At 34.7% G+C, this 22,566-nt stretch overlaps 1 protein-coding gene across 1 annotated transcript in view; it reads left to right on the forward strand.

The window, feature by feature from the left end:
- LOC125064788 overlaps nucleotides 1–22,566 on the forward strand; it is a 98,445-nt gene that overhangs the window by 18,656 nt on the left and 57,223 nt on the right. The window contains exons 10-33 of the mRNA XM_047672014.1: nucleotides 24–756; nucleotides 833–2,005; nucleotides 2,197–2,406; nucleotides 2,513–2,806; nucleotides 2,890–5,883; nucleotides 5,955–6,620; nucleotides 6,695–7,405; nucleotides 7,877–8,068; nucleotides 8,153–8,335; nucleotides 8,717–8,848; nucleotides 8,933–9,653; nucleotides 9,986–10,161; nucleotides 10,249–11,160; nucleotides 11,509–11,646; nucleotides 12,269–13,042; nucleotides 13,749–13,892; nucleotides 14,079–14,153; nucleotides 14,328–14,405; nucleotides 19,297–19,512; nucleotides 19,690–19,872; nucleotides 19,954–20,154; nucleotides 20,472–20,762; nucleotides 20,943–22,094; nucleotides 22,186–22,524. Coding sequence (XP_047527970.1) covers nucleotides 24–756; nucleotides 833–2,005; nucleotides 2,197–2,406; nucleotides 2,513–2,806; nucleotides 2,890–5,883; nucleotides 5,955–6,620; nucleotides 6,695–7,405; nucleotides 7,877–8,068; nucleotides 8,153–8,335; nucleotides 8,717–8,848; nucleotides 8,933–9,653; nucleotides 9,986–10,161; nucleotides 10,249–11,160; nucleotides 11,509–11,646; nucleotides 12,269–13,042; nucleotides 13,749–13,892; nucleotides 14,079–14,153; nucleotides 14,328–14,405; nucleotides 19,297–19,512; nucleotides 19,690–19,872; nucleotides 19,954–20,154; nucleotides 20,472–20,762; nucleotides 20,943–22,094; nucleotides 22,186–22,524 — 12,688 coding nt within the window. The remainder of the gene's footprint in view (nucleotides 1–23; nucleotides 757–832; nucleotides 2,006–2,196; nucleotides 2,407–2,512; nucleotides 2,807–2,889; nucleotides 5,884–5,954; nucleotides 6,621–6,694; nucleotides 7,406–7,876; nucleotides 8,069–8,152; nucleotides 8,336–8,716; nucleotides 8,849–8,932; nucleotides 9,654–9,985; nucleotides 10,162–10,248; nucleotides 11,161–11,508; nucleotides 11,647–12,268; nucleotides 13,043–13,748; nucleotides 13,893–14,078; nucleotides 14,154–14,327; nucleotides 14,406–19,296; nucleotides 19,513–19,689; nucleotides 19,873–19,953; nucleotides 20,155–20,471; nucleotides 20,763–20,942; nucleotides 22,095–22,185; nucleotides 22,525–22,566) is intronic.

Here is a 22,566-nt window from a genome sequence, read left to right on the forward strand (position 1 = left end):
TTTAATTGCTATATCATTTACAGGTGGACGTGAATACCTTGTGTAAATCAAATTTTGACTGCACCAATAATGCAGAATGTATAGAAAATCAATGTTTTTGTAAAGATGGTTTTGATGCCAAAGGATCAGTTTGTGTCGACATCAACGAATGCAATAATAATACTAAATGTGGAGGAAATGCAATATGCATTAATACATTGGGAAGTTATAAATGTGAATGTAATGTTGGTTTCATCGGTTCTCCACCTACAGTCACTTGTCGGGCACCCTGCGATGATGTCCAATGTGGAGAACATTCTTATTGCAAGCCAGATGGTTCTGAAGCCTTTTGTGTATGCGAAGAAGGCTGGACATTTGACCCTAACGATATAGCTGCTGGTTGTATAGATATTAATGAATGCGATACTTCTCTTGGATTGGCAGGACGATGTGGAGTTAATGCCCAATGTTCCAATACCTTAGGAAATTTCATTTGCACCTGCCCAGAAGGTTATACTGGTGATGCATATAAAGAATGTTTAGATGTAAACGAGTGTTTATCAGAAAATATATGTGGTGTAGGAGCAAATTGTATTAATCATGAAGGCTCTTTCTCGTGTGACTGCCCTGAAGGCACCATAGCAGATCCCGAACCCACTGTAAGATGTTCGGAAATTCTCACCTGTATGTCAGATAAAGATTGTCCTGGGAATGCTATTTGTGACTCAAAAAAGAAATGCTTATGTCCAGAACCAAATATCGGAAATGAATGTAGACGTAAGTGATCAATAATGTTTTCTTTTATGCGTTATATTTGTTACTTATTTTCACTAATGTTAACTATTTTTCATAGATCCATGTGAAACTGTCCAGTGCGGAAGTAATTCAGAATGTCTCCTGAGCAATTATGAAGCTCAATGTTCATGTCAGACTGGATTTACAGGAAATCCTTTATCACCTATTGGTTGTCAAGATATTAATGAATGTGAAGTTAGCCCCTGTGCAATAGGAGCAGTGTGCATAAATTTTCCGGGTCATTTTCAATGCGAGTGTCCAGGTAATTTTAGTGGAGACCCTTATTTGAACGGATGTATTGTTAACAAGATACCTAGCAAATGTAGTCATGTAAATCCATGTCCACCCGGCGAACAATGCATTATGCATGAGGGAGAAAACGTTTGCATATGTACTCAAGGATTTTCTCGTAATACAGAAACAGGAGAATGTGAAGATATTAACGAGTGCACGCAACTTGGAAGAACGCCATGTGGCTTAAATGCTATGTGTAAAAATTTGCCAGGTAGCTACGAATGTAAATGTCCTTCTGAATATAGTGGAAATCCATACAAACTTTGTGAAATTTGTGATGACATCAGTTGTCAATGTCAACCCCCTTACCAAATTGTGGATGGAAAATGTGTATTATCTGGTTGTTCAAGTGATAAAAAATGCGGCAAAGGAGCTGAATGTATCATCATTGCTGACGGAGTTAGTTACTGTGCTTGTCCCGCTGGATATTCTCAAAGTGTTGATGGTACATGCGAAGATATTAATGAATGCACTTTTGGCCAACCGGTGTGTGGGTTTGGGGCAGAATGTATTAACACAGTTGGATCTTATTTATGTAAATGCCCACCAGGTTATGGTAAAGATTCAATATCAGGCCACTGCAGTCTAAACCAGAAACGATGTATTAGCGACACAGATTGTTTTGCTAATGAAAAATGTATTCAACCAGGAAACTGTATTTGTCCACCTCCATTTTATTTGGATGTAACAGATGGGCAAAAATGTAAAAGCCCGTGTGAAAGATTCGTTTGTGGGATTAATGCCAAATGTACTCCTAGCGATCCCCCAAAATGCATGTGTATGTCTGGGTTCGAAGGTGATCCCTATACTGGTTGCACGAATAGAAATGAGTGTGACAGTGCCCCTTGTGCATACGGTGCTATTTGTCACGATGAAAAAGGTGGATACAAATGTAGTTGTCCACAAAATATGGCAGGAGATCCGTATAAATTGGGATGTAAGTATTAATTAAATTTTTAATATCTACATATACATAAAATATCAAAGGACATTTGATTCTTACTTATGTCATTTTTTTGTTACGTATATGTGTGCTCTAGGTTAAATGTATATGAAACTATGTATTTCTAATGATCTGAAGTTATGTTAATATTTTTTTGTGGTAGTAATTATTGGCAAATATTTTAGGTAATGAAGAACAAGGTACTTTACCGAGACAATTGTGTAGTAAAAATAGTCAGTGTGCTAACAATCTGGCGTGTTTGAATCGCACTTGTGTATCTCCTTGCAAAACTGTGTCTTGTGGTCCCAATGCTTTTTGCGAAGTTGAAAATCATGCAGCTTGGTGTCGTTGCAATCCTGGATACACAAAGCCCGAAGGTGGTAAATGTATATCCGGTGAGTAATAGAACCGTTTAATTTTAAATCTGTTTTTAATGATCGAATGATTTAGCATGATTAGATATAGCACATGATTTAGAATGTAATTCATGTGTTTTTAAAGGTTGTGATCACTATTCCTGCGCTCCTGCTGCACAATGTATTATATCGAAGTCAGGACCGACTTGCGTTTGTCCTGAAGGCATGGTGGGAAACCCCTTTCCTGGTGGAACTTGTAGAAGAGACATTTGCGGACCGGGAGTTCCTTGCGAAGAACCGTTGACTTGTGTAGCCGGACGATGTAGACAGCGTTGCGAAACCATTGTATGTGGAATAGGTGCATCATGTGACGAGAATAGTGGTCGATGTGTCTGTAACACATTTTTTGTAGGAAATCCAGAATTATTATGTATGCCACGTGAGTAAAATTGAACCTTAAATAATTATAGGTTATGTCTAATTTATGATATATATTTTATTATTAACAATTTTGTATTTTAGCTGTCGCTCCACCTAATTGTGAACCACATTGCGGGGAAAATGCACATTGTGTTTATGGTCAAACAAATATATGTAAATGTGACAAAGGTTACACAGGAAATCCTTATCATAAATGCATTTCACGTAAACATATAACTTGTGCTACTACCTCTTGTGGAACAAATGCAGTTTGTCAGCAAACTAAATCACACGTCGAATGCTTATGTCCTCCTGGTTATGTCGGTAATCCAAATTTACAGTGTATTGATATTGACGAGTGCAGGTCAAGACCTTGCGCTGAAAATGCTATTTGCATTAATACTCCGGGAAGCTATAGCTGCATTTGTAAAAGTAAATATGTTGGTAATCCATATGAATTATGCACGCTGCTTTCAATTTCTAAATGTGTAGATGGGTCTGCTTGTTTGTGTTCTAAAAATACAACATGCCCCGAAGGTTATATTTGTGAAAATTCTAAGTGCATTGATGCATGTCATTCCATAATATGTGGACCTAAGTCAATTTGTGAAGAAGGAAGATGCGTTTGTGTAACAGGTTACATTGGTAATCCAAATGATCTCATGGAAGGATGTAGGCCTGATAACAAATGTATAATTGATAATGATTGTAAAGATTCTGAAATTTGTTTTCAAATGGGAAAGAACATTCGTAAATGCGTAGATTCATGTAGTAAAATTCAATGTGGACCAAATTCTTTATGTGTCAGTGCTAACCATCAAGCTCATTGTATTTGTGCAGAAGGATATATTGGAAAACCGAGTGACATAAAATCAGGTTGTCATTTAGAACAGAGAGAACCTGATGAAGGAGAATGTAATACTAATAGTGATTGTACAAGTCCGCTAATTTGTGTTTCTGTGGATGGAACTACTAACAAATGCGTCGACTTATGTTCTACAATAGCTTGCAGTGCAAATGAAATTTGTAAAATAATAAATTTTACAGCACGGTGTGAATGTAAGGAAGGATTTCTTTGGGATCCTGTTAATTCTATGTGTGAACAACCAACAACACCTAATTGTAAATCAGACTTTGATTGTGATGACAATAAGTCATGCCAAAAAGACGTACTGGGTGTCAATAAATGCATAGATAACTGCTTAGTATTTACTTGCCCACAAAATTCTAAGTGTGTAACAATGAAACATAAAAGTCAATGCCAATGTTTAACAGGTTTTGTAGGCAATCCCAATGATCGTGACGGTTGTTTACCATTTGATAAAAATGAATGCTTAAATGATGCTCAGTGCAAAGAAAACGAAATATGTAAGAGTGTAGGAAATCTAAAGAAATGTATACCTGCTTGCCAACAAAAGTTGTGTGGACCAAATGCTGTATGCATTACCAATAATCATGTTGCAAAATGTCAATGTCCTTTAGGACCATTTACAGGTGATCCTGATAATTTAGACGTGGGATGTCAATCAGTCCCTTGTGTGTACAATATTGATTGTTTAGATCATGAGCTATGTAACCGTATGACGCACCAATGCATAAATGTATGTAACGAAGATAGTTGTGGAGAAAATGCAGTATGTATAGCAAGTGGCCATAAATTAAAATGTCAATGTTTAGCTGGATATCTACCAGATCCCCTACCAGAAATTAGTTGCAGAAAACTGGAATTGTGTAACCCAAATCCTTGTCATCCCTCTGCTCTATGTGAACCACTGTTTTCAACGTATGTTTGCAATTGTCCTGTCGGTTATGAAGGTGATCCAATAAAAGAAGGATGTAGAAAACAGGGTGATTGTCCAAGAGGTGATGATGATTGCTCAAGAGAATCTACTTGCGTTGAAGGGCGATGCATCAATCCATGTGAAGGAGCTTGTGGTATCAATTCTCTTTGTAAAATTGTTGAAAGAAAAGCCATTTGCTTGTGTCCAGATGGTTATGAAAATTCACAAGACGGAAAATCGTGCAAAAAAAAAGTAGTGGCATGTATTAATGAATTGGATTGTGACGGTGATGTTTGCCATAATGGTCAATGCTTTTCAGCTTGTAAAAATTCTAGTCATTGTGATCCAGGAGACATATGTGATAAAAATTATTGTATAACCAAATGCAGTGCACATTCGCAATGTGGAATAGGGCAGGTATGCGCTGATGGTAAATGTTTAATTGGTTGTAGAAATAACAAAGATTGTTCGAATGAAGAGTCGTGTATAAATAATAAGTGTATAAATCCATGTCAAGCTGCACGAGCCTGTGGACCGAATGCTATTTGTACGAGAATAAATCATAGTACAAGATGTGAATGCCCTGTAGGATTTGAAGGATCACCAACGCCTCAACAAGGATGCGTACGTAAACCATCACCATGTGTACGAACGTCACAATGTCCTCCTGATCATATGTGTATAGGTTTCCTCTGTCAGGTTCCCTGTCAGAGTAATTCAAACTGTGCCATTGGAGAAAAATGTCACGATAACAAATGTCATAAAGTATGCCATAGTAGCAGCAACTGCTTACACGGAGAACATTGTAGTGCTGGAATATGCATTCCTGGATGCAAAAGTAATTCGGACTGTCTGGATAAACAAGTTTGTATATCTGAAGAGTGTAAATGTGACAAAGGATTTGAACTTGTAAATGGTGAATGCATAAACGTGGATGAATGTGTTAACAATCCATGTCATCCATCAGCTCAGTGTATAGATTCTGCAGGCTCCTATAAATGCGTTTGTCCTACCGGAGCAATTGGTGATCCCTATAAAACAGGATGCTTGTTACCTAATCAATGTAGACAAGACAGTCAATGTGAGGATTCTCTTGCTTGCATTAAAGGAAAATGTTCAAATCCTTGTCAAGATAACGTATGTGGTTATAAAGCTATTTGTAAAGTCAATAAACATAGAACAACTTGTGCTTGTGAAAAGGGACACCTTGGAAATCCATTCGATAAAAATATTGGATGTTTTAAAGTTGAATGCTTGGAAGATTCAGACTGTTCTCAAGAAAAATACTGCAATTTAAAGAGCAATAAGTGTTCTGGTAAGCTAAAATTTAATTATGTTGTTAAATGTACGTAGTGTAAAATATTGTTAAAAATATATTATTTTCAGATAAATGCGAGGATGCTATGTGCCAGGGCGGGAACTGTAAAATTGAAAACCATAAAGTTAACTGTGTTTGTGGGACAGGATTTGTACTAGTAGGAAATACTTGTGAAGACATAAATGAGTGCCTTAAAAATCCGTGTCCTCTGAATGCAGTTTGTGAAAACACGAAGGGAACGTTTATCTGTAGTTGTGTCAACGGTACTATACTGGAGATAGAAAGTGGCAATTGTAGAATCCCAGGTGAATGTTCTAATGATAACGATTGCTCTTATGAAACAAAATGTTATGACAATAATTGCATCAATCCATGTGATAAGTTAACCTGCGGTGTAAATGCTGTTTGCAATGTATTGAAACATGATCCAGTATGTGAATGTAAACCAGATAGTCAAGGCGACCCCTATAAAGAATGTTTCAAGCCCGAGTGTCTTAAAGATTCCGATTGTTCGTACGAAGAAGCATGTACTAATAATATTTGTCAAAACTCATGTAGCATACCACGTGCTTGCGGTAAAAACACCAATTGCTTGTCAAGAAACCACATAGGTCACTGTTCTTGTATGTCAGGTTATACTGGTGATCCTGTTCTTGGTTGCGTACCTATTCAATATTGTTCGGACGATAGTCGATGCTCTTCGGGCACTAAATGCCTTGACAATTTATGTGTTGGTAAGTTTTTTGGTGAGATTTTAATTTTATATAGTAAAAGAATTACAATTAAAAAATAAAATTTTAATTTGCAGGTGTATGTCAAAACTCAAGGGATTGTTTCGATGATCATACTTGTATTCATGGAGCATGTAGACTGACGTGTATTTCAAATAATTCATGTCCTGATTCTTATTTTTGTGTTAATCGAATCTGCACTAAAGATATTAAATGTAATTCTGATAGTGATTGCTCTGATGACGAACAATGCGAACAATCTAATAATGGCATTCCAAAATGCGTCAAATTATGTGAAAGCCAGCCTTGTGGTAGAAATGCTTTATGTACAGGTATAACTCATAGACCTGTATGTACATGTCAAGAGGGCTTTTTGGGAGATCCAGTAAAAGGATGTGATAAAAAAGAATGTGACAGTGATAAAGACTGCAGTGAAGATAAATATTGTGAAAATAATATGTGTAAAGTAGCATGTTTAGCTTTTAACGATTGCGGTGAAAATTCAATTTGTGCTTCCGAAAATCATAAACATATATGCTATTGTCAATCTGGATTTACTGGTGATCCGGTTAAGGGATGTACTGAAATTAATTGGTGCGAAACAAAACCGTGTGGTAATGGAGCTGAATGTATTAGTACACGAAATAGTGCAAAATGTGTCTGTCCAGAAGGAACTGTTGGAAATCCACACGAAGAAGGCTGCCGTAAAGCTTCAGAATGCCGATTCAATAGAGATTGTCCTGCGGCTGCACGTTGCACCGTTATCGATGGTGTTAGAAAATGCACCGGTTAGTAATTATAAGATGTTTAAAAAATACTTTAATTTCCATAATATTTCCGAATAGTGTTTATTCATGTATTTCGGGGAATATGCTTTCAGTGCTGCAATAAAATTGATATTATATTCAAACAGCATCACTCTTTATTTAGTCGCTTTTCAACTACAGAATGAATAATATATAATTGCAAAATATTTAAAACGCCGAATCGTTCTGATATTATTAGTAAAACTAGGACGATCCTTGTAAATATTAAGACAAATATCGTTTTTTTATCACCGTTTAGTAAGCAATGTTCTATTTAAATAAAAAAAAAAACGCACTGATGGCCGACCTGTCTAATATGTTTATTATTGGTTTTATTAATATTTAGATATATCCATATTAAAGCATATACACATTAGATTTGTAATTGGTTTAACAGTTTTACAAAAGTAAAAACACACATCGTGTCTTTATTTAATTAATATATATTTATAGATGCTTGCGATAATATTAAATGTGGAAACAATGCTGAATGTATTGCCGCTAGACATTCAGGTCAATGCAAATGCAAAGAGGGATACATAGGAAATAGCGCCATTGGAAAAGGCTGTCATCTTCGTGAAATAACGTGTAAAAATAAAACTGACTGCTCTGATGAACAATATTGTCACAAAGGAATATGCCAAGGTAAATCATAAAATATTTAAAAAAAAGTTTAAAGTTTTATCGGGTTGCAGGGAAAAGTAATTTATTTTAATGCTTTTGTTTCAGGTCTATGTATAATTGATGAAGAATGTGATTCAAGTGAAAAATGTTATAACGGCCAATGTTTAAATCCTTGTCAAATGGAAAAGACTTGCGGTATGAATGCTATTTGTCGTACCGAAAATCATGTCGTACAGTGCAATTGCCCTAACAGTTTTACTGGGAACCAAGACGTCGAATGTGTGAGGAGTAAGTATTTTATTTTTATCTTTATAATTTTGTGGTGTTTCATATTTTGGTTATGTAAACATTACCAAATCACTGCCTAAGATTTATTACTTATCAGGCTATAGTTATAGCAAACAAATTGTACTTAGAATTCGTTTAAAACGAATTATTAGTTAAATCAACGCAGTATGTCGCTGTATTTTTTTTTATAATTTTAATATAGTATTATAAAAATATCACTTCAGCCACATAATCTTATCCTCTGATACTATTAAATGTTGTTACCGGTTTTAACGGATATATGCCAAAATCCTTACGAAATGGTTGGTTGGTCTTGAACAATGTTACTACGATAAGATTCAGCCAGATGATTGAAATTATTATCAAGCTTAATTTTTTTAGTTCCAAGGCTATGTGGTCTGGCAGGAGAATGTGAAGACGGCTACGTTTGCAAAGATTCTGCTTGCGTTCCTCGGTGTAATCAAAACGAAGAATGTGCACTTAACGAAAGATGCTCTCAAGGAAATTGTTTGTGTAAGTATAGTATATACTAATATTTTTGTATGTTGTACTTGCATTTAACACATAAACTAAAATAAAATATATATATTGTTTTAGTAACATGTCGTGTCGATAACGATTGCTTTCTCGGCCATATATGTTTATCGAACAGCTGTCGATATGGATGTAGACAGGATGATGACTGTAGGCAAGATGAAGTGTGCAAAAATAATTATTGTAAAAACCCTTGCGCTAATGATATTGATCCTTGTGGCCCGAATGCATATTGTTCAGTCATTGATCGAAAAGCTATATGCTCATGCTCAGAAGGCCTAATACCAAATCCAACGCCCAATATTGGCTGTGTTCGTACTCCATCTCTTTTATGTGAAATACATACTGACTGTGAAGAAGGTTGGAGGTGTGAAGATCATAGATGTCGACCAGCCTGTACATTAGATGGATCAGAATGCTTAGAAGGAGAAAGGTGCAACTCAGGCGTGTGTCGATACGCTTGCACTTCAGATGCACACTGTTCTGATGATGAGATTTGTGATGGACGAGTTTGCGTAACTGGCTGTAGATCTAACTTACACTGTCCCAGTAATCTTGCTTGCATATCAGGACAGTGCTTAGATCCATGCACAGAGCCAGGCAGTTGTGGAGCCAATGCTCTTTGCATAACTAAAGATCATCTCCCCATATGCACTTGTCCGCAATACTTAGACGGTGATCCGAAAATGGTTTGTAAACGAGTAACAACTGCTTGTGATATTAATAAAAACTGCCCTGATGGATTTAATTGTTATGGTGATGCATGTTATCCATCGTGTAGAAGGTACGAATTTTACTATTTTTATCTTTCCTTTATAAAAATATCAGTTTTATTTTTGTACTATTATATATTTCAATATACCCCTAGGACCATAACCCTTGGACTAATGTTGGTCCCATTCTAAAGATTCACTCTTATTTGGAGTTAAAAATAAGAATATTATTATTTCCTTAAAACTATCTGTGATTTTTAAAGTAAAATTAGTGTCTCAAAACTTATATAACATGTAAAAATTACAATTATTTAAGCCATGAAGTACGTTATTTTATCTACAACTCTGTTCATTCTCACCAGACACCAAAACGATATTTTTTATCAATTACAAATTTTTACAGAGACAATATCTGCTTGTCGAATGAAAAATGTATTCGAGGAATATGTCGACTAATTTGCAACAGTGATGATGGGTGCAGCGCAGGACACATTTGTGAAAACAGAATTTGTAAGCAAGGCTGCCGCGATGATAATGCATGTGATAATAACGAAGCATGTCTAAAAGGACAATGTAAAGGTAGAAAAAATATATTATTTTGGAACGATTTCATTGTTTATAGATTAAATTGTGTTGTTACTGATAAAAAATTGTGTATTTTTGTAGATCCTTGCGTTAACAACGCAGCTTGTGGTATTTGTTCAGAGTGTAAAGTAGTAAATCATCGAACAATATGCAGTTGTTCAAATAACTATACAGGTAACCCACTCGTGGAGTGTAAGAGAAAACCAGTGCAATGTGATGGCTTTTGCCCATGTGATGAGAGCGGTTATTGTATATCACTGTGTGAAGATAACTCAGATTGTAGCTGCGGGGAAAAATGTTACAACGGCGGTTGCAGGTCTCTATGCTCAAGCAGAAATAAATGTCCTGAAAGACAAATATGCATGCAAGGACTTTGTGTACCTGGTTGTAATAATAATCGAGATTGTGGTGACGACATGGTCTGTTCTTCAAAACAATGTGTTGCAGTTTGTCAAGACAGTTCATGTGGCAAAAATGCTATTTGCTTGGCTAATAGACACCGAGCTGTTTGTAGTTGCCCTAGTGGCTTTTCCGGCGACCCGGAACAAGCATGTAAAGCTTACGAATGTATGAAGAATGAAGAGTGTGGGTCGGATGAGGAATGTAGTGATGAAGGGAAATGTAAGAACGTTTGTTTAAGTGCTTGTGGATCAAATGCGATATGTCGTTCAGTCCATAGAGTACCTCAATGTTCCTGTCCACCAAATTATGTAGGCAATCCGAGAATAGAATGTTCTAAACCTGCAGCTGGAAGTTGTCTACGTAACCCTTGTGGTATAAATGCCCGTTGCCGTGATCTGGACGATGGAGATTATGAGTGCACGTGTCCTCCAGGATGCGCCGGTAGCCCACAAAAACAATGTTTCTGTGGTGCTATGACGCCTTGCGCGCGTAAATCATGTGGTACAAATGCTCAATGTCGTATAGGAGAACAAGGGGAACCAGTATGTTTCTGTCCTCGTATTTACCCCAATGGAGACCCAAATATTGAGTGTAAGTTTTTTTTAAACAATTTTAAATATCGTATTAAGATTTTAATTACAAAAAAGTTGTTATATTACAATTAAAAATATTATACAAGTAAAGTAAAATAACAGCCAGTAGGTATCCCACCGCTGGACAAAGGCCTCATCTCCCTTTTTAGGACAAGGATTTGTGCTATCAATCATAAATATCATATAATTACTTCTCATTAAAACATATAAATGACAGGTATAGTTGCATACCTTGGTCAATTAATGTCACGAATAAATTTACCATCGAAATTTAGTAAGCTACTTTTCTCAACATTGACTAAAGAATATTCAGTGAAACCCGTTAATATTTTGTATTCATTTATAGGTGCTAAAGAACCTAGCGTTGTCGATTGTCGAACGACGTTTTGTGGAATTAACGGGGAATGCTTAAGAGAAGGCGCTGAATTTGTATGTCGTTGCATTCCCGGCACAGAAGGACAGGCAGATGTCGAATGTCACACCAGTAAGTAAACCACATAGTTCGTACTTCATAAATCTCGACACTTGTATAAATGCACGATAAGGGTATTTCTTCATAACAAATAGGAATTTTTGATACAAGATATCTTTATATGTATCTGAAAAATAATAATGATTAATTTTTTTGTAAATATGAAATAGATTTTAAAAAGATGACTTAGGCTTTTTGTGACATATTTGAAATTGTTACCAATATTTCAAAACTTCTTTAAATATAGTGTTTTTTAAACAATTCAATTAAGTTTTCTTTGTGATAATAGTCCATTGTTGTAAAAGTTAATTTTCAAAAGCACAAGTTTTTTAATTAAATTGTACAGATATGTATTTTATAATTATAATTGTAACTACATATGTGTACAAATAAAAATAGGTCATATTTTATTTTTACATTAGTGGAAGCATTCTCACCGTTCGTGCTTTATTACAGTCAGTAACATTTTGTTCGGCTTCATGTACATATGGCTTGTATTATAATATAACGTTATATACTTCTGATCATAAACCCTCAATTATAAAAAGCATGCACTGTCTCGTGAGAAAGTTTCCTCTTCGTGGCTGAAGGTACAGCTCTTTCGACTCTGCTTTCTTCTTTCACATCTTCCTAGGTATCGAATGCACGAGTGATAAAGATTGTCCAGTAGACAAAGCGTGTTTGAGCTTACGTTGCGTCGACCCTTGCACGATACGCGGTGTTTGTGGAGAGGATGCCCTCTGCGTGTCCGTGATGCATCGTGCCCAGTGTTCGTGCCCACAATGTTACGTGGGCCAGCCACGCCTATCCTGTCGGCTAGATCCTAGTTGCAAACCTACAGCCGACACAAACATTACTTTCACTTGTTCCGATACAAAACCATGTCCGTCAAAGTTGGCATGTGATATGGCGACCAATGAATGTCGAAACCCGTGCATAGACTACCAAAATTGTCGGAGAAATCAAAAATGTGAAGTCAGGAATCACAAACCTGTTTGTGTTTGTCGAAATGGATTCGCTCTTAATGAAAGGGGAGAACTAACTTGCGCACCGGAACACGCTGAATGTACAAGAGATGAACAATGTCCGTCTAATGCTGCATGCCGAGATTCTAAATGTGTGAATCCTTGCTTAGCATCTAAAGAGTCTATTTGTCCGAAAGGAAAACAGTGTGATGTGGTAGAGCATCGGGCAGTATGTATATGTGTTGAAGATTGTCACCCTACAGTGTCCATATGCCTTAGAGATAATGGATGCCCTCAAAATTTAGCGTGCATAAACTTCCAATGTAAAGATCCATGTAAAGATGCTTGTGGTGACGCCCCTTGTTCAGTTGAAGATCATCACCCCGTATGCAAGTTTTGTCCTAGTGGATTCATACACGATGAAAAGCATGGCTGCATTAAAGGTAATTCTGCGTTAACAGAAAGTTAAAGTATTACAGTATTATTAGTATATTATCTTCTCAAAGAATCTTATTAATTTTGTTCTTCACATTCCAGGAAAAACGAAATAGTATACTTTATGACTTCATCCGGCTCTCTCTATTTTCTTTATTTCTTTTTTCTAGCATGACCATTTTTCTTTTTCAACAGTTGAATTCTTCTAGATCAGGTAGATTAAAGCATGTTATTTCTTATCTGTGTACATACTACATATTCATGAGAGTGTAAGTCTCTCTTGAACATATCGGTGATGGTTGCGCTTGGGTAACTATAACGCTTTCAGTGCTTTGGTATAAACTAAAAATGCAAAAAACTGCCACGAGACAGAGTTTGCAAAGTTCAAAATGCCTTTATTTTATACTTTTATAATTAGATTATATTTTTTATTATGTATATGATATATTATATTAAAGGAATGAAATTTATTTATATACATATAAGCAACACAATAATACTATCGATAGAAACTTTGTTGCTTTACCTCTTTTGCCTACTATGCACAAAACGATTATATTTTGTGTAATATAAATTTGTTATCGTATTTTAAAACATACCGCCACTGGATATAATAAAATGTGAACCTAAGCACGTGTATTACACGTATGTTCTAGATTTTAGGAGTTGAGGTATATGTGATTTCTCTTGGTGACACTCAGTTGGATTTCGCAGCGTTAGAGTGCGGTGCGCACGAGCAGTGTGCTGCGGGTCTGGCGTGCATAGGCGGGCGGTGCGCAGACCCTTGCGCGAGTGGCGGTCCGTGCACGCGCGGACAACACTGCGCTGTCGTTGACCATCAACCTGTTTGCTCAAAGGGTATTTTTTTTCGGATAGCAATGACAAGTATTAAAATTAGATTTATTGTGAAAAAAGAGTGCTAATGTATTCTCTTATCTTAATTTGTAGTATAAGTCAAACATGACTTTGTAACTAAATAATGAGAAAATTTAATTTATTTTAACAAAATTTAACGTCATTTAGATTTACAATTTTGTATTACAGTCTGTCAATGTCAAACCACTTCGGACTGCGCCAGGTATCCAAATACAAAGTGTGATGGATGCGTTTGTGTGCGAGGTAAAATTAGCGTTTATAGTTATTTTAATTGCATTAACGTTAAAGCGATTAATAATGTATTATGACTAAGTATTTAGACAAAGATTTAATAATATTTTACTATTATCTTCCTTAAATTCCAATTAATATTGAGTTTAAAATTAATACTGAATATAAAATCATTTATTTTAACAGATCAAAAACCAATCACAAATTGCGCACATTGTCGACCGGGAGTTCCTTGTGACCCTTTTTCCGGAGCGTGCATGGAGAGTGAGTAATAATTTAAAAAATATATAATGCTAATATTTATTTAATATGCTAATGTATGCCTGATATGACATAGCTAACCTTTATTTTTAATTTAATAAAGTCCACGTACAGGATCTTATATAAACCTTTTACTTACATTATATTTCCACGCGATGTGTGTCACAGACTACTACTATAAAGCTGGGAAGTCTGTAAATACATTATACATTGTGAATAGCAAGACTAACTCCAAATAAACTGGTTGTTGCTATGAACAGCGTACCATTTGTCCGATAAAACGCCACAAAATACTGGTTATGTTCTCTCGGCAGACCCGAAAAACAATATTATATTTTCTGTCTTTTATATTTTCAGAGTAGAATTAGTATCACGGAATCTTTGACATGATCTGTTGTAGAGCCAGATGTTCAATAAGAATCATATTATTTTAGGCTTAAGAAGCAGCCTTTTTATAAATACTTTATCTTTTATATATCTATTTAGTTTCATCATCAACATCAAAACGTCTCTTAAGCCTAATTTTTTCTTCCTTTATTAGTCTTTCCTTTACTTTGTCTCACTTTGTGTGCTTGAAATATTTATTTACTTTAAATAATCATAACGTATATATATTAGTTATTTGATGTTATTTTAAAATTAAAAAAATTGAAGTGCTTATTGTATTAGTGTATAAAATACAAAAAATTAACAAGATATTCCTTTCCAATTAACAGATGATCGACCTCTAAATGTCCCACTAACAGAAACAAACTCCAATATAATTACTTCAACTACTATCAAAGACTATACTGACCATGACAGTGTAACGAACATTGATAACTTTATTGATACCACTTCCAGTGCTAATACGATCAATATTGTAGGAGACAACTTTTCAACTGAAAACTCTTTAAAAGATTTTATGATCCCTACCCATTCTACAGAAAACTTAAGTACAACATCTAAATATGTTGATTCCGAGATCTTTATTTCAACTTCTGATTCGACTATTGAAACTTCGTCGTATTATCAAACAGAGAAAACACTATCCGATCAAGGCTTACATTATATTGGTTTCGAAGATCAACAAATCAAAGACATTACTACTCTGGGACCTTCATCTAATTCTGATTCTTATGATTCATATACAACTGATTCTGTAAAAAATGAAAACACTTTTATACATTTAATGTCAAATCAAGATAAAGAATTTAAGACAACGTTAGATTATGAGGAACTCATACAAAGCAGCAGTACAATACACACAGAAAGTACTGTTAAACCTCAATTAAAAAGAACAGAAACAAGTGGTTCACAGAAACAAGTGCATGAAAATAAAAATACTAAGACACCAGAAAATCAAAGAAATTTACATAAAAATTACACAGATAATTTAATAACTGTAGCTAAAAGTAGTACCCCCAAATTACAAACAACAGTAAATATATATAATAATAACACGGAAAAAACTATCATTTTTTCCCAAAATGTATCAAGTCAGACTGAAATAACTACTACTCAAGGTAAGACAGAATCCACAACAGTTGCCAACTTTATAGAAAATACTCAATCAGCGTTAAATAAATTAAATTTGACAAAATCAACCATCTCGATAGATTTATTTAAAGATAGTACAGATTTTGAATTTGCTGAATCAACGACGAAAACATCTGAACCACAAAATACAAATAAACATGTAATTCAAAATGAATCTACTCCTGACATAGTACAAGTATTCCAAACTGAGTTTGATACATCAACACAAAAATTTGAAACAACAACATTTTCTGATACGATTGAAATGAATAAATCAACGGTTACTACATTTGAAAAGAACATATCATTTAATAAGGACCATGAAGAAACAACAGTGACTAATGAAATGTCTGTAATTGGTGATTCTCAAGCAACGAAGTCTGATAGAGTTACTACAGTAACCAAAATGACTAGTATTGGCAGTACCTATGATCTTTATGGCCATACAATTATTGATTCTACTAGAACAACTACACAAAAAATGGAAAACGATTTAACACAAGCCACTGATAGAGCAACAGAATATATAACAAGTAATGATTTGTCAGATCGTAAAACTTTTTTGACAGAAGAATATTCAAAAGGAGGATCAACTCCGAGTTATCTGGATTCTACTATAACCGCTAACCAAGAAATAATCACAGAGGAACAATCAAAATTAAATGATTTAAGGATAACAACTACAGATATATTAAATTCACAGGCAGAATCTACGATTGAACAGAATGAAACTACAGATGTAAATAATGATTACACAAAAATATTCGATCAGAATGAAACAGCAACAAAAGCTTCTTCAAGTTCTAAAATACACACAAATACTGAAAATTATGAATACTCTACGATATTTTTAAAAGAAAACACAGAGAAAAATAAATCAACAAAAATCCCACATTTTGATCATACAAAATATAAAAGCGAGGAAACAGTTACCCAATATGATAATTTAGATTATAAATCGGTAACTGAATTTTATTCTAGTACAACAAATAAAAGTAACAACGAGGATTCTCTTACTCGATCGTATACCACATCTATTATGGATAATAATTTAAGTATAACTGTAAGTACTGTAAGAGACACTAATAAATCTCATTTAGAGGAATTTACAACCGAGGATAAAGATTCGGTTACAGAAAATGTTAACATATTTAACTATACCACAGCTTCGCTGTCATTTGATTTAGGCGCTGATCAAAATACTGTGTCAACGCAGTATTCTTCACACAATTTTGAAACTAGTACAATATCTCCAAAAGATGAATTGACCACAACTTCACAATCTGAATATAGTGAAAATACTTCCATGTATCAAACATTGAATGATCTAAACAGAAACCCTCTGATAACAACTATATCAACCCCTCGAGAAATGACTCAGGTCTCAACTCGAGATAATATCCAAACTCAAACAACAACAAATACTGATGTTAAAATAACAGATAATATATCTTTTGACTATTTCGATTCTAGTAATCCTGTCCAAAAAGAATATTTAGAAAAAAATTATAAAACTTATCCTACAACAGAGACTGTTTCTGACATTTTACATTTTAACCATTATACTATAGCTCAAACTACAGAAAGTCAAACTTCATCTTATCAAGATAAAACACCTTACACAGAATCATCAAATATACCCATTGTGTCTACAAAAAGTCAAAATAATGATTATATTTTAAAAGTTAATTCAAAGACATCGGCATTTCAGCCTACTGAAATTATAACAACGACAAACACATTTGACACTACATATTACGAAGAAAATGAATTCCAAACAACTCAACAGAATAAAAACTCTATGGTATCAACAGAAGAAAGTCTTATAAAAGATTCATCAACGCAAAAAAATTACGATTTGTTTACTTCATCAACTATCGACACATTAATAGAAACTAAAGATTTTTTTAGTAACGAAGATTCAATTCAAGTTAAGCCGGTTATTACAGAAACACCGATGGTAGATATATCAGGAACAACGACTGAACATTATATAGAAGAAATAACTAAAACAACACTAGTAGAAAATGAAAGTACCGAATCCACGTTAGCCAATGAAATCAACGATACTAAAATAATTAACAAACAATATGAAAGTATAGATATGTCGTCAACAATTTTACCATTAGAAGCAGGTAGCACAACAAATAGTAAAGAAGGTACGTTTACGACACTCTCTAAAACTATTGAAATTGATGAAAATTTAGTAAATGAATTCAAAGAAACTGTAACAGAAAAATCTTTAACTACATTATCTTTATCAGAAAAAAATAGACCTCTTAATCTAAATATAGATTCTATAAGTACATATGAAAAAAAATATACTACAGTGGCATATAATGCTGATACTGATATAAAACTAACTACTGATTTTGAAAGCCCCAATTATAATGATTTGACTGTAGCAGCAAGTACAGAAAATGTCATAAACTTGAGTAAAGATAACAAAAATTTAAAAAAAAATACATTTATAACACAAACTAAAGTATATGATTCGACTTCGCCGTCCTCGACCATATTAGAAAACGAGCCATCGAATAATATGAAGAACGATATAGACACTACGTTGACAAATACACTGTTTATTACAGAATCTGTAGAAATAAAAAATTTTGGTGAGTCAAGTGAAAGTAACGTGTTGTTAACATCAACAGCAAAACCTACTTTGAATAAGTGGTTTTGGAGTACGATAAAAACAAACGAGGACAAAGAAGTTGCAGATACATCATCATTACAATCGACTACCAACGATTACGTCGCGACTAGTACGGAAAATACATCCGAGGACGTATTAAGGACACAAACAGAATCTACTAATAATGATCAAAATGGAAAACAGTATCCATCAACAGTGTCCGCTATGTCGAGCACGTCCTTAGACAATTTGTCTTCGCGAAGAAAAGATATAGATATTCCTGCTTGGACTGATTCTACTCCTTACTTTGATTTGACTGTGACTGAGACTGTAACTGACATTCAAATTAACAATCAATGTAAATCAAACATTCACTGTCCCACCGACAAGTTCTGCTTTGTTGGAGTTTGCCAGAACCCATGTGAAGTGCGAAACCCGTGTTCAAAGAGTGCTTCCTGTAAAGTTGTGAACCATGACGCTGTTTGTGCTTGCAATGATGCAGCCGAACACTACTGTGGGAAAGGTATGGTAGAAATGACATCAATAATCTTCATTATAATTTTGTTAGGTATCTGTAAGGGTCATTTTAAGAAATATATTTTTTTAATATGACAACAGTATTACGGTTGTTTTATCGGACAAATGTAAAGTTCTATTTTAATTGACATACCTTGTACATAAACTAATTTATAACAATCGAATATAACATACTAATTTCATATTTAACGTATAATATAATAGAATCACCCGGGACACTCAAAACACCAGAACCTTGTCATTCTGATCGAGACTGTATAGAAACAGAAGCCTGCTTTATGGGACTATGTCAAAATCCTTGCGAATTTGACAATGTTTGTGGTATTGAAGCCAAATGTCATCCGGTTAAACAAAGGCCAATGTGCTCCTGTCCGGCAGGATATGATGGTGATCCAGCTGTTAAATGCTCACCCACCACATGTAAGTGTTAGGGCTAATATAACGTTGTTTTTTTTTGTAATATACTAAACCTACCCAAAACAAAGGTACATGAAATTAATTACCTATTGTATATAACAAATAATAATATGTAAAATATATTAATATTAAATATTGCACGAATTTGTATTATACATTATACTTTTCACTTTTACTCAGCTGGTTGCACTCGAAATGAAGATTGTCATTTGACTGAAGCTTGTATAAATAGTGCATGTCAATATCCATGTTCCATACACAACCCATGTGCACAAAATGCAGTCTGTATAAATACAAACCATGGCTCAGATTGTAGTTGTGCAGAAGGATATCAAGGAAACGGATATATTGGATGCGTACCGGGTAAGTCAATGTATAAATTAAATCTTGATTAAATTATATGGCACTGTGGAATTTCATTATTCATTAAATATTTTGTTCTAGTTGTTGACTCTCATGCAGTATGTCAATATAACGAAGATTGTCCACCAGAATTGCTATGTGATAGGTTAAACAGAGTTTGTATTAATCCGTGTGCCGTAAATAAGTGTGGAGATAATGCTGAATGCTTCCCTGCAAATCATGGAATACAATGTGAATGTTTTGCAGGCTTTACTGGTAATCCATTCCTAGAATGCTATCAAGGTGAGCATAGTTCTTTGAAATACTTTCATATTTTAATCGCACAAACTGAAGTTTTGGTGATCTAAGCAACGGTGAATATTGCTTATATCTACCGGGCCCATTTGCCTATTCTATAAAAAAACTGTAATTTAATAACCATGCAAGTTTTTCATTAATTCGTAGTTTTTGGAGGCGCTATTATTATTACCATTTTACGTTTTACTTCCATTTCAAGTAATTTAAAAAAACTTTGAAATAATAATATACTCATTAATATTTATAATATATTGATATATGAAGTAGTTAATGTGCATATAAATACTAGTTTGATCTTTCAGTTCAAGGTTGTCGATCTGATAATGAATGTTCAAATTCAGAGGCGTGTATTAATGGAAAATGCGAGTCGCCTTGTAGATGTGGAACAAATGCAATTTGTGACGTTCTAAATCATCGTGCTTCTTGTAAATGCTTAGGTGGTTATACTGGAAACCCAATGTTAAGTTGTGAACCTCCGTCGAACCCTTGTTCTCCAAACCCATGTGGTATAAATGCACTTTGCGAAAATGATAATGGCAATCCAATCTGCTTTTGTCCTAAGGGTCTTACCGGCAACCCTTTCAAGAATTGTAGTAAGTATTTTACAAATAATTAGTTACGACCCCTTTAAATATGTTTTTCTTTCTCTTAATTATTGAGGGACTTCATTTCGCTAAATTAAACATAATCATTTTTGACACGTTTTTCTGGGAACCTGTAAATTTTAAGTAATTTATGAATGTAACTTTACTATTACCATTGTTTTGTTTTAGTTCCGGAAGGTAATGAGTGTGAACCTAACCCATGTGGACCATTTACTGGTTGCAGAATTGTAGATAATAAACCAGCATGTTTCTGTCTTCCAAATTATGAAGGAAACCCTCCTCGACAACCTTGTCGTCTACCAAATAATCCTTGTAATCCTTCTCCTTGTGGTCCTAATACACAATGTACAGTTTTATCGAATGGTTTTTCAAAATGCACTTGCTTACAAGGCTACGTAGAGAGTCCAAATACAGTACGTGGCTGTGTCGAGACACGCAATCCTTGTGAACCTAATACCTGTGGCCTTGGAGCGCGTTGTGATCCAAACAGGACACCCGCATGTTACTGTCCAGAAAACACAAGAGGAAATGCCTACAAATCTTGTAATCATGAATCTGGGTTGCCCGTGTCTTTTCTCTGCCAACCTGGAAATTGTGGTGAAAATGCCGATTGTTACGTCAGTAACAACAGAGAAATGTGTTTCTGTAGAGCTGGATTTATTGGAGATCCTTATATTGGCTGCCAACCTCAAAAAACCCCTTGTAGTCCAAACCCTTGTGGACCTCAATCTCTGTGCAATATTCAATATGATGGGCAAGCACTATGTACTTGTATGGAAGGAAGCACTGGTGACCCTTACAGTTTGGAGGGCTGCCATTCCAGGGAATGTGAAATTGATGACGAATGTTCACTGGACAAAGCTTGCATTGGTTACGCATGTCGTGACCCATGTCCAGGAGTATGTGGTCTTAACGCTGAGTGTCATGTGGAATCACATCATCCTGTTTGTGTATGCGAAGACGGATTGATAGGAAATCCTTTAGTTTGTTGCTTAGAACCTGAAGAGCAAAAAAGTAATAGCCCTTGTAGTAAAATACAATGCGGTATCAATGCGATTTGTCAAGATGTTGGCAATAAGGCTTTATGTTCATGTCTTCCGGACTTTTCTGGAGATCCAACCAAGGAATGTAAACCAGAATGCCTTATGAATTCAGACTGCTCACCTAACGAGGCTTGTATTAATCGAAAATGTACAGATCCTTGTCTGCAAAGTAATATCTGTGGAATAAATGCAGTTTGTTTATGTTCAGATCATACAGTTTCGTGCTTGTGTCCTGACGGATATATAGGAGATCCATTAGTTCAATGTTTATACAGGCGTATGTATTTTTTAAATTTTCATCATCAAATCTCTTCAGTAAATAATCTTCTTTTTTTATATTTATTTAAATCATAATATTATACTTTCAGCCATAATTATTGCACAAGACAATACGACAGCTCAACCATGTGCACCAAATCCTTGTGATCCCAATTCTCTTTGTGATACATACGGAGATAAATTTGCTGTATGTAATATGTGCGTTGGTCCTAACGCCATCAATAACCCAGGATGTAGACCCGAGTGTGTCTTAAATTCAGACTGTGCATTTAATAAATTCTGTTTAAAAAACAAATGTGTGGATCCATGTCCTGGCTCATGCGGTGTTAATGCTGAATGTACAATAGTATATAATCATGATCCGATTTGTAAATGCAAAAACGGTTTTGAAGGAAATCCATATGAGCATTGTAAATTTACAACACAGCGTAAGTTGATAGAAAACTAAGCGTATTTGTATTTAATTTCAT

This window comes from Vanessa atalanta, chromosome 6, assembly GCF_905147765.1.
Source record: "Vanessa atalanta chromosome 6, ilVanAtal1.2, whole genome shotgun sequence".
NCBI classification, from domain to species: Eukaryota; Metazoa; Arthropoda; class Insecta; order Lepidoptera; family Nymphalidae; genus Vanessa; species Vanessa atalanta.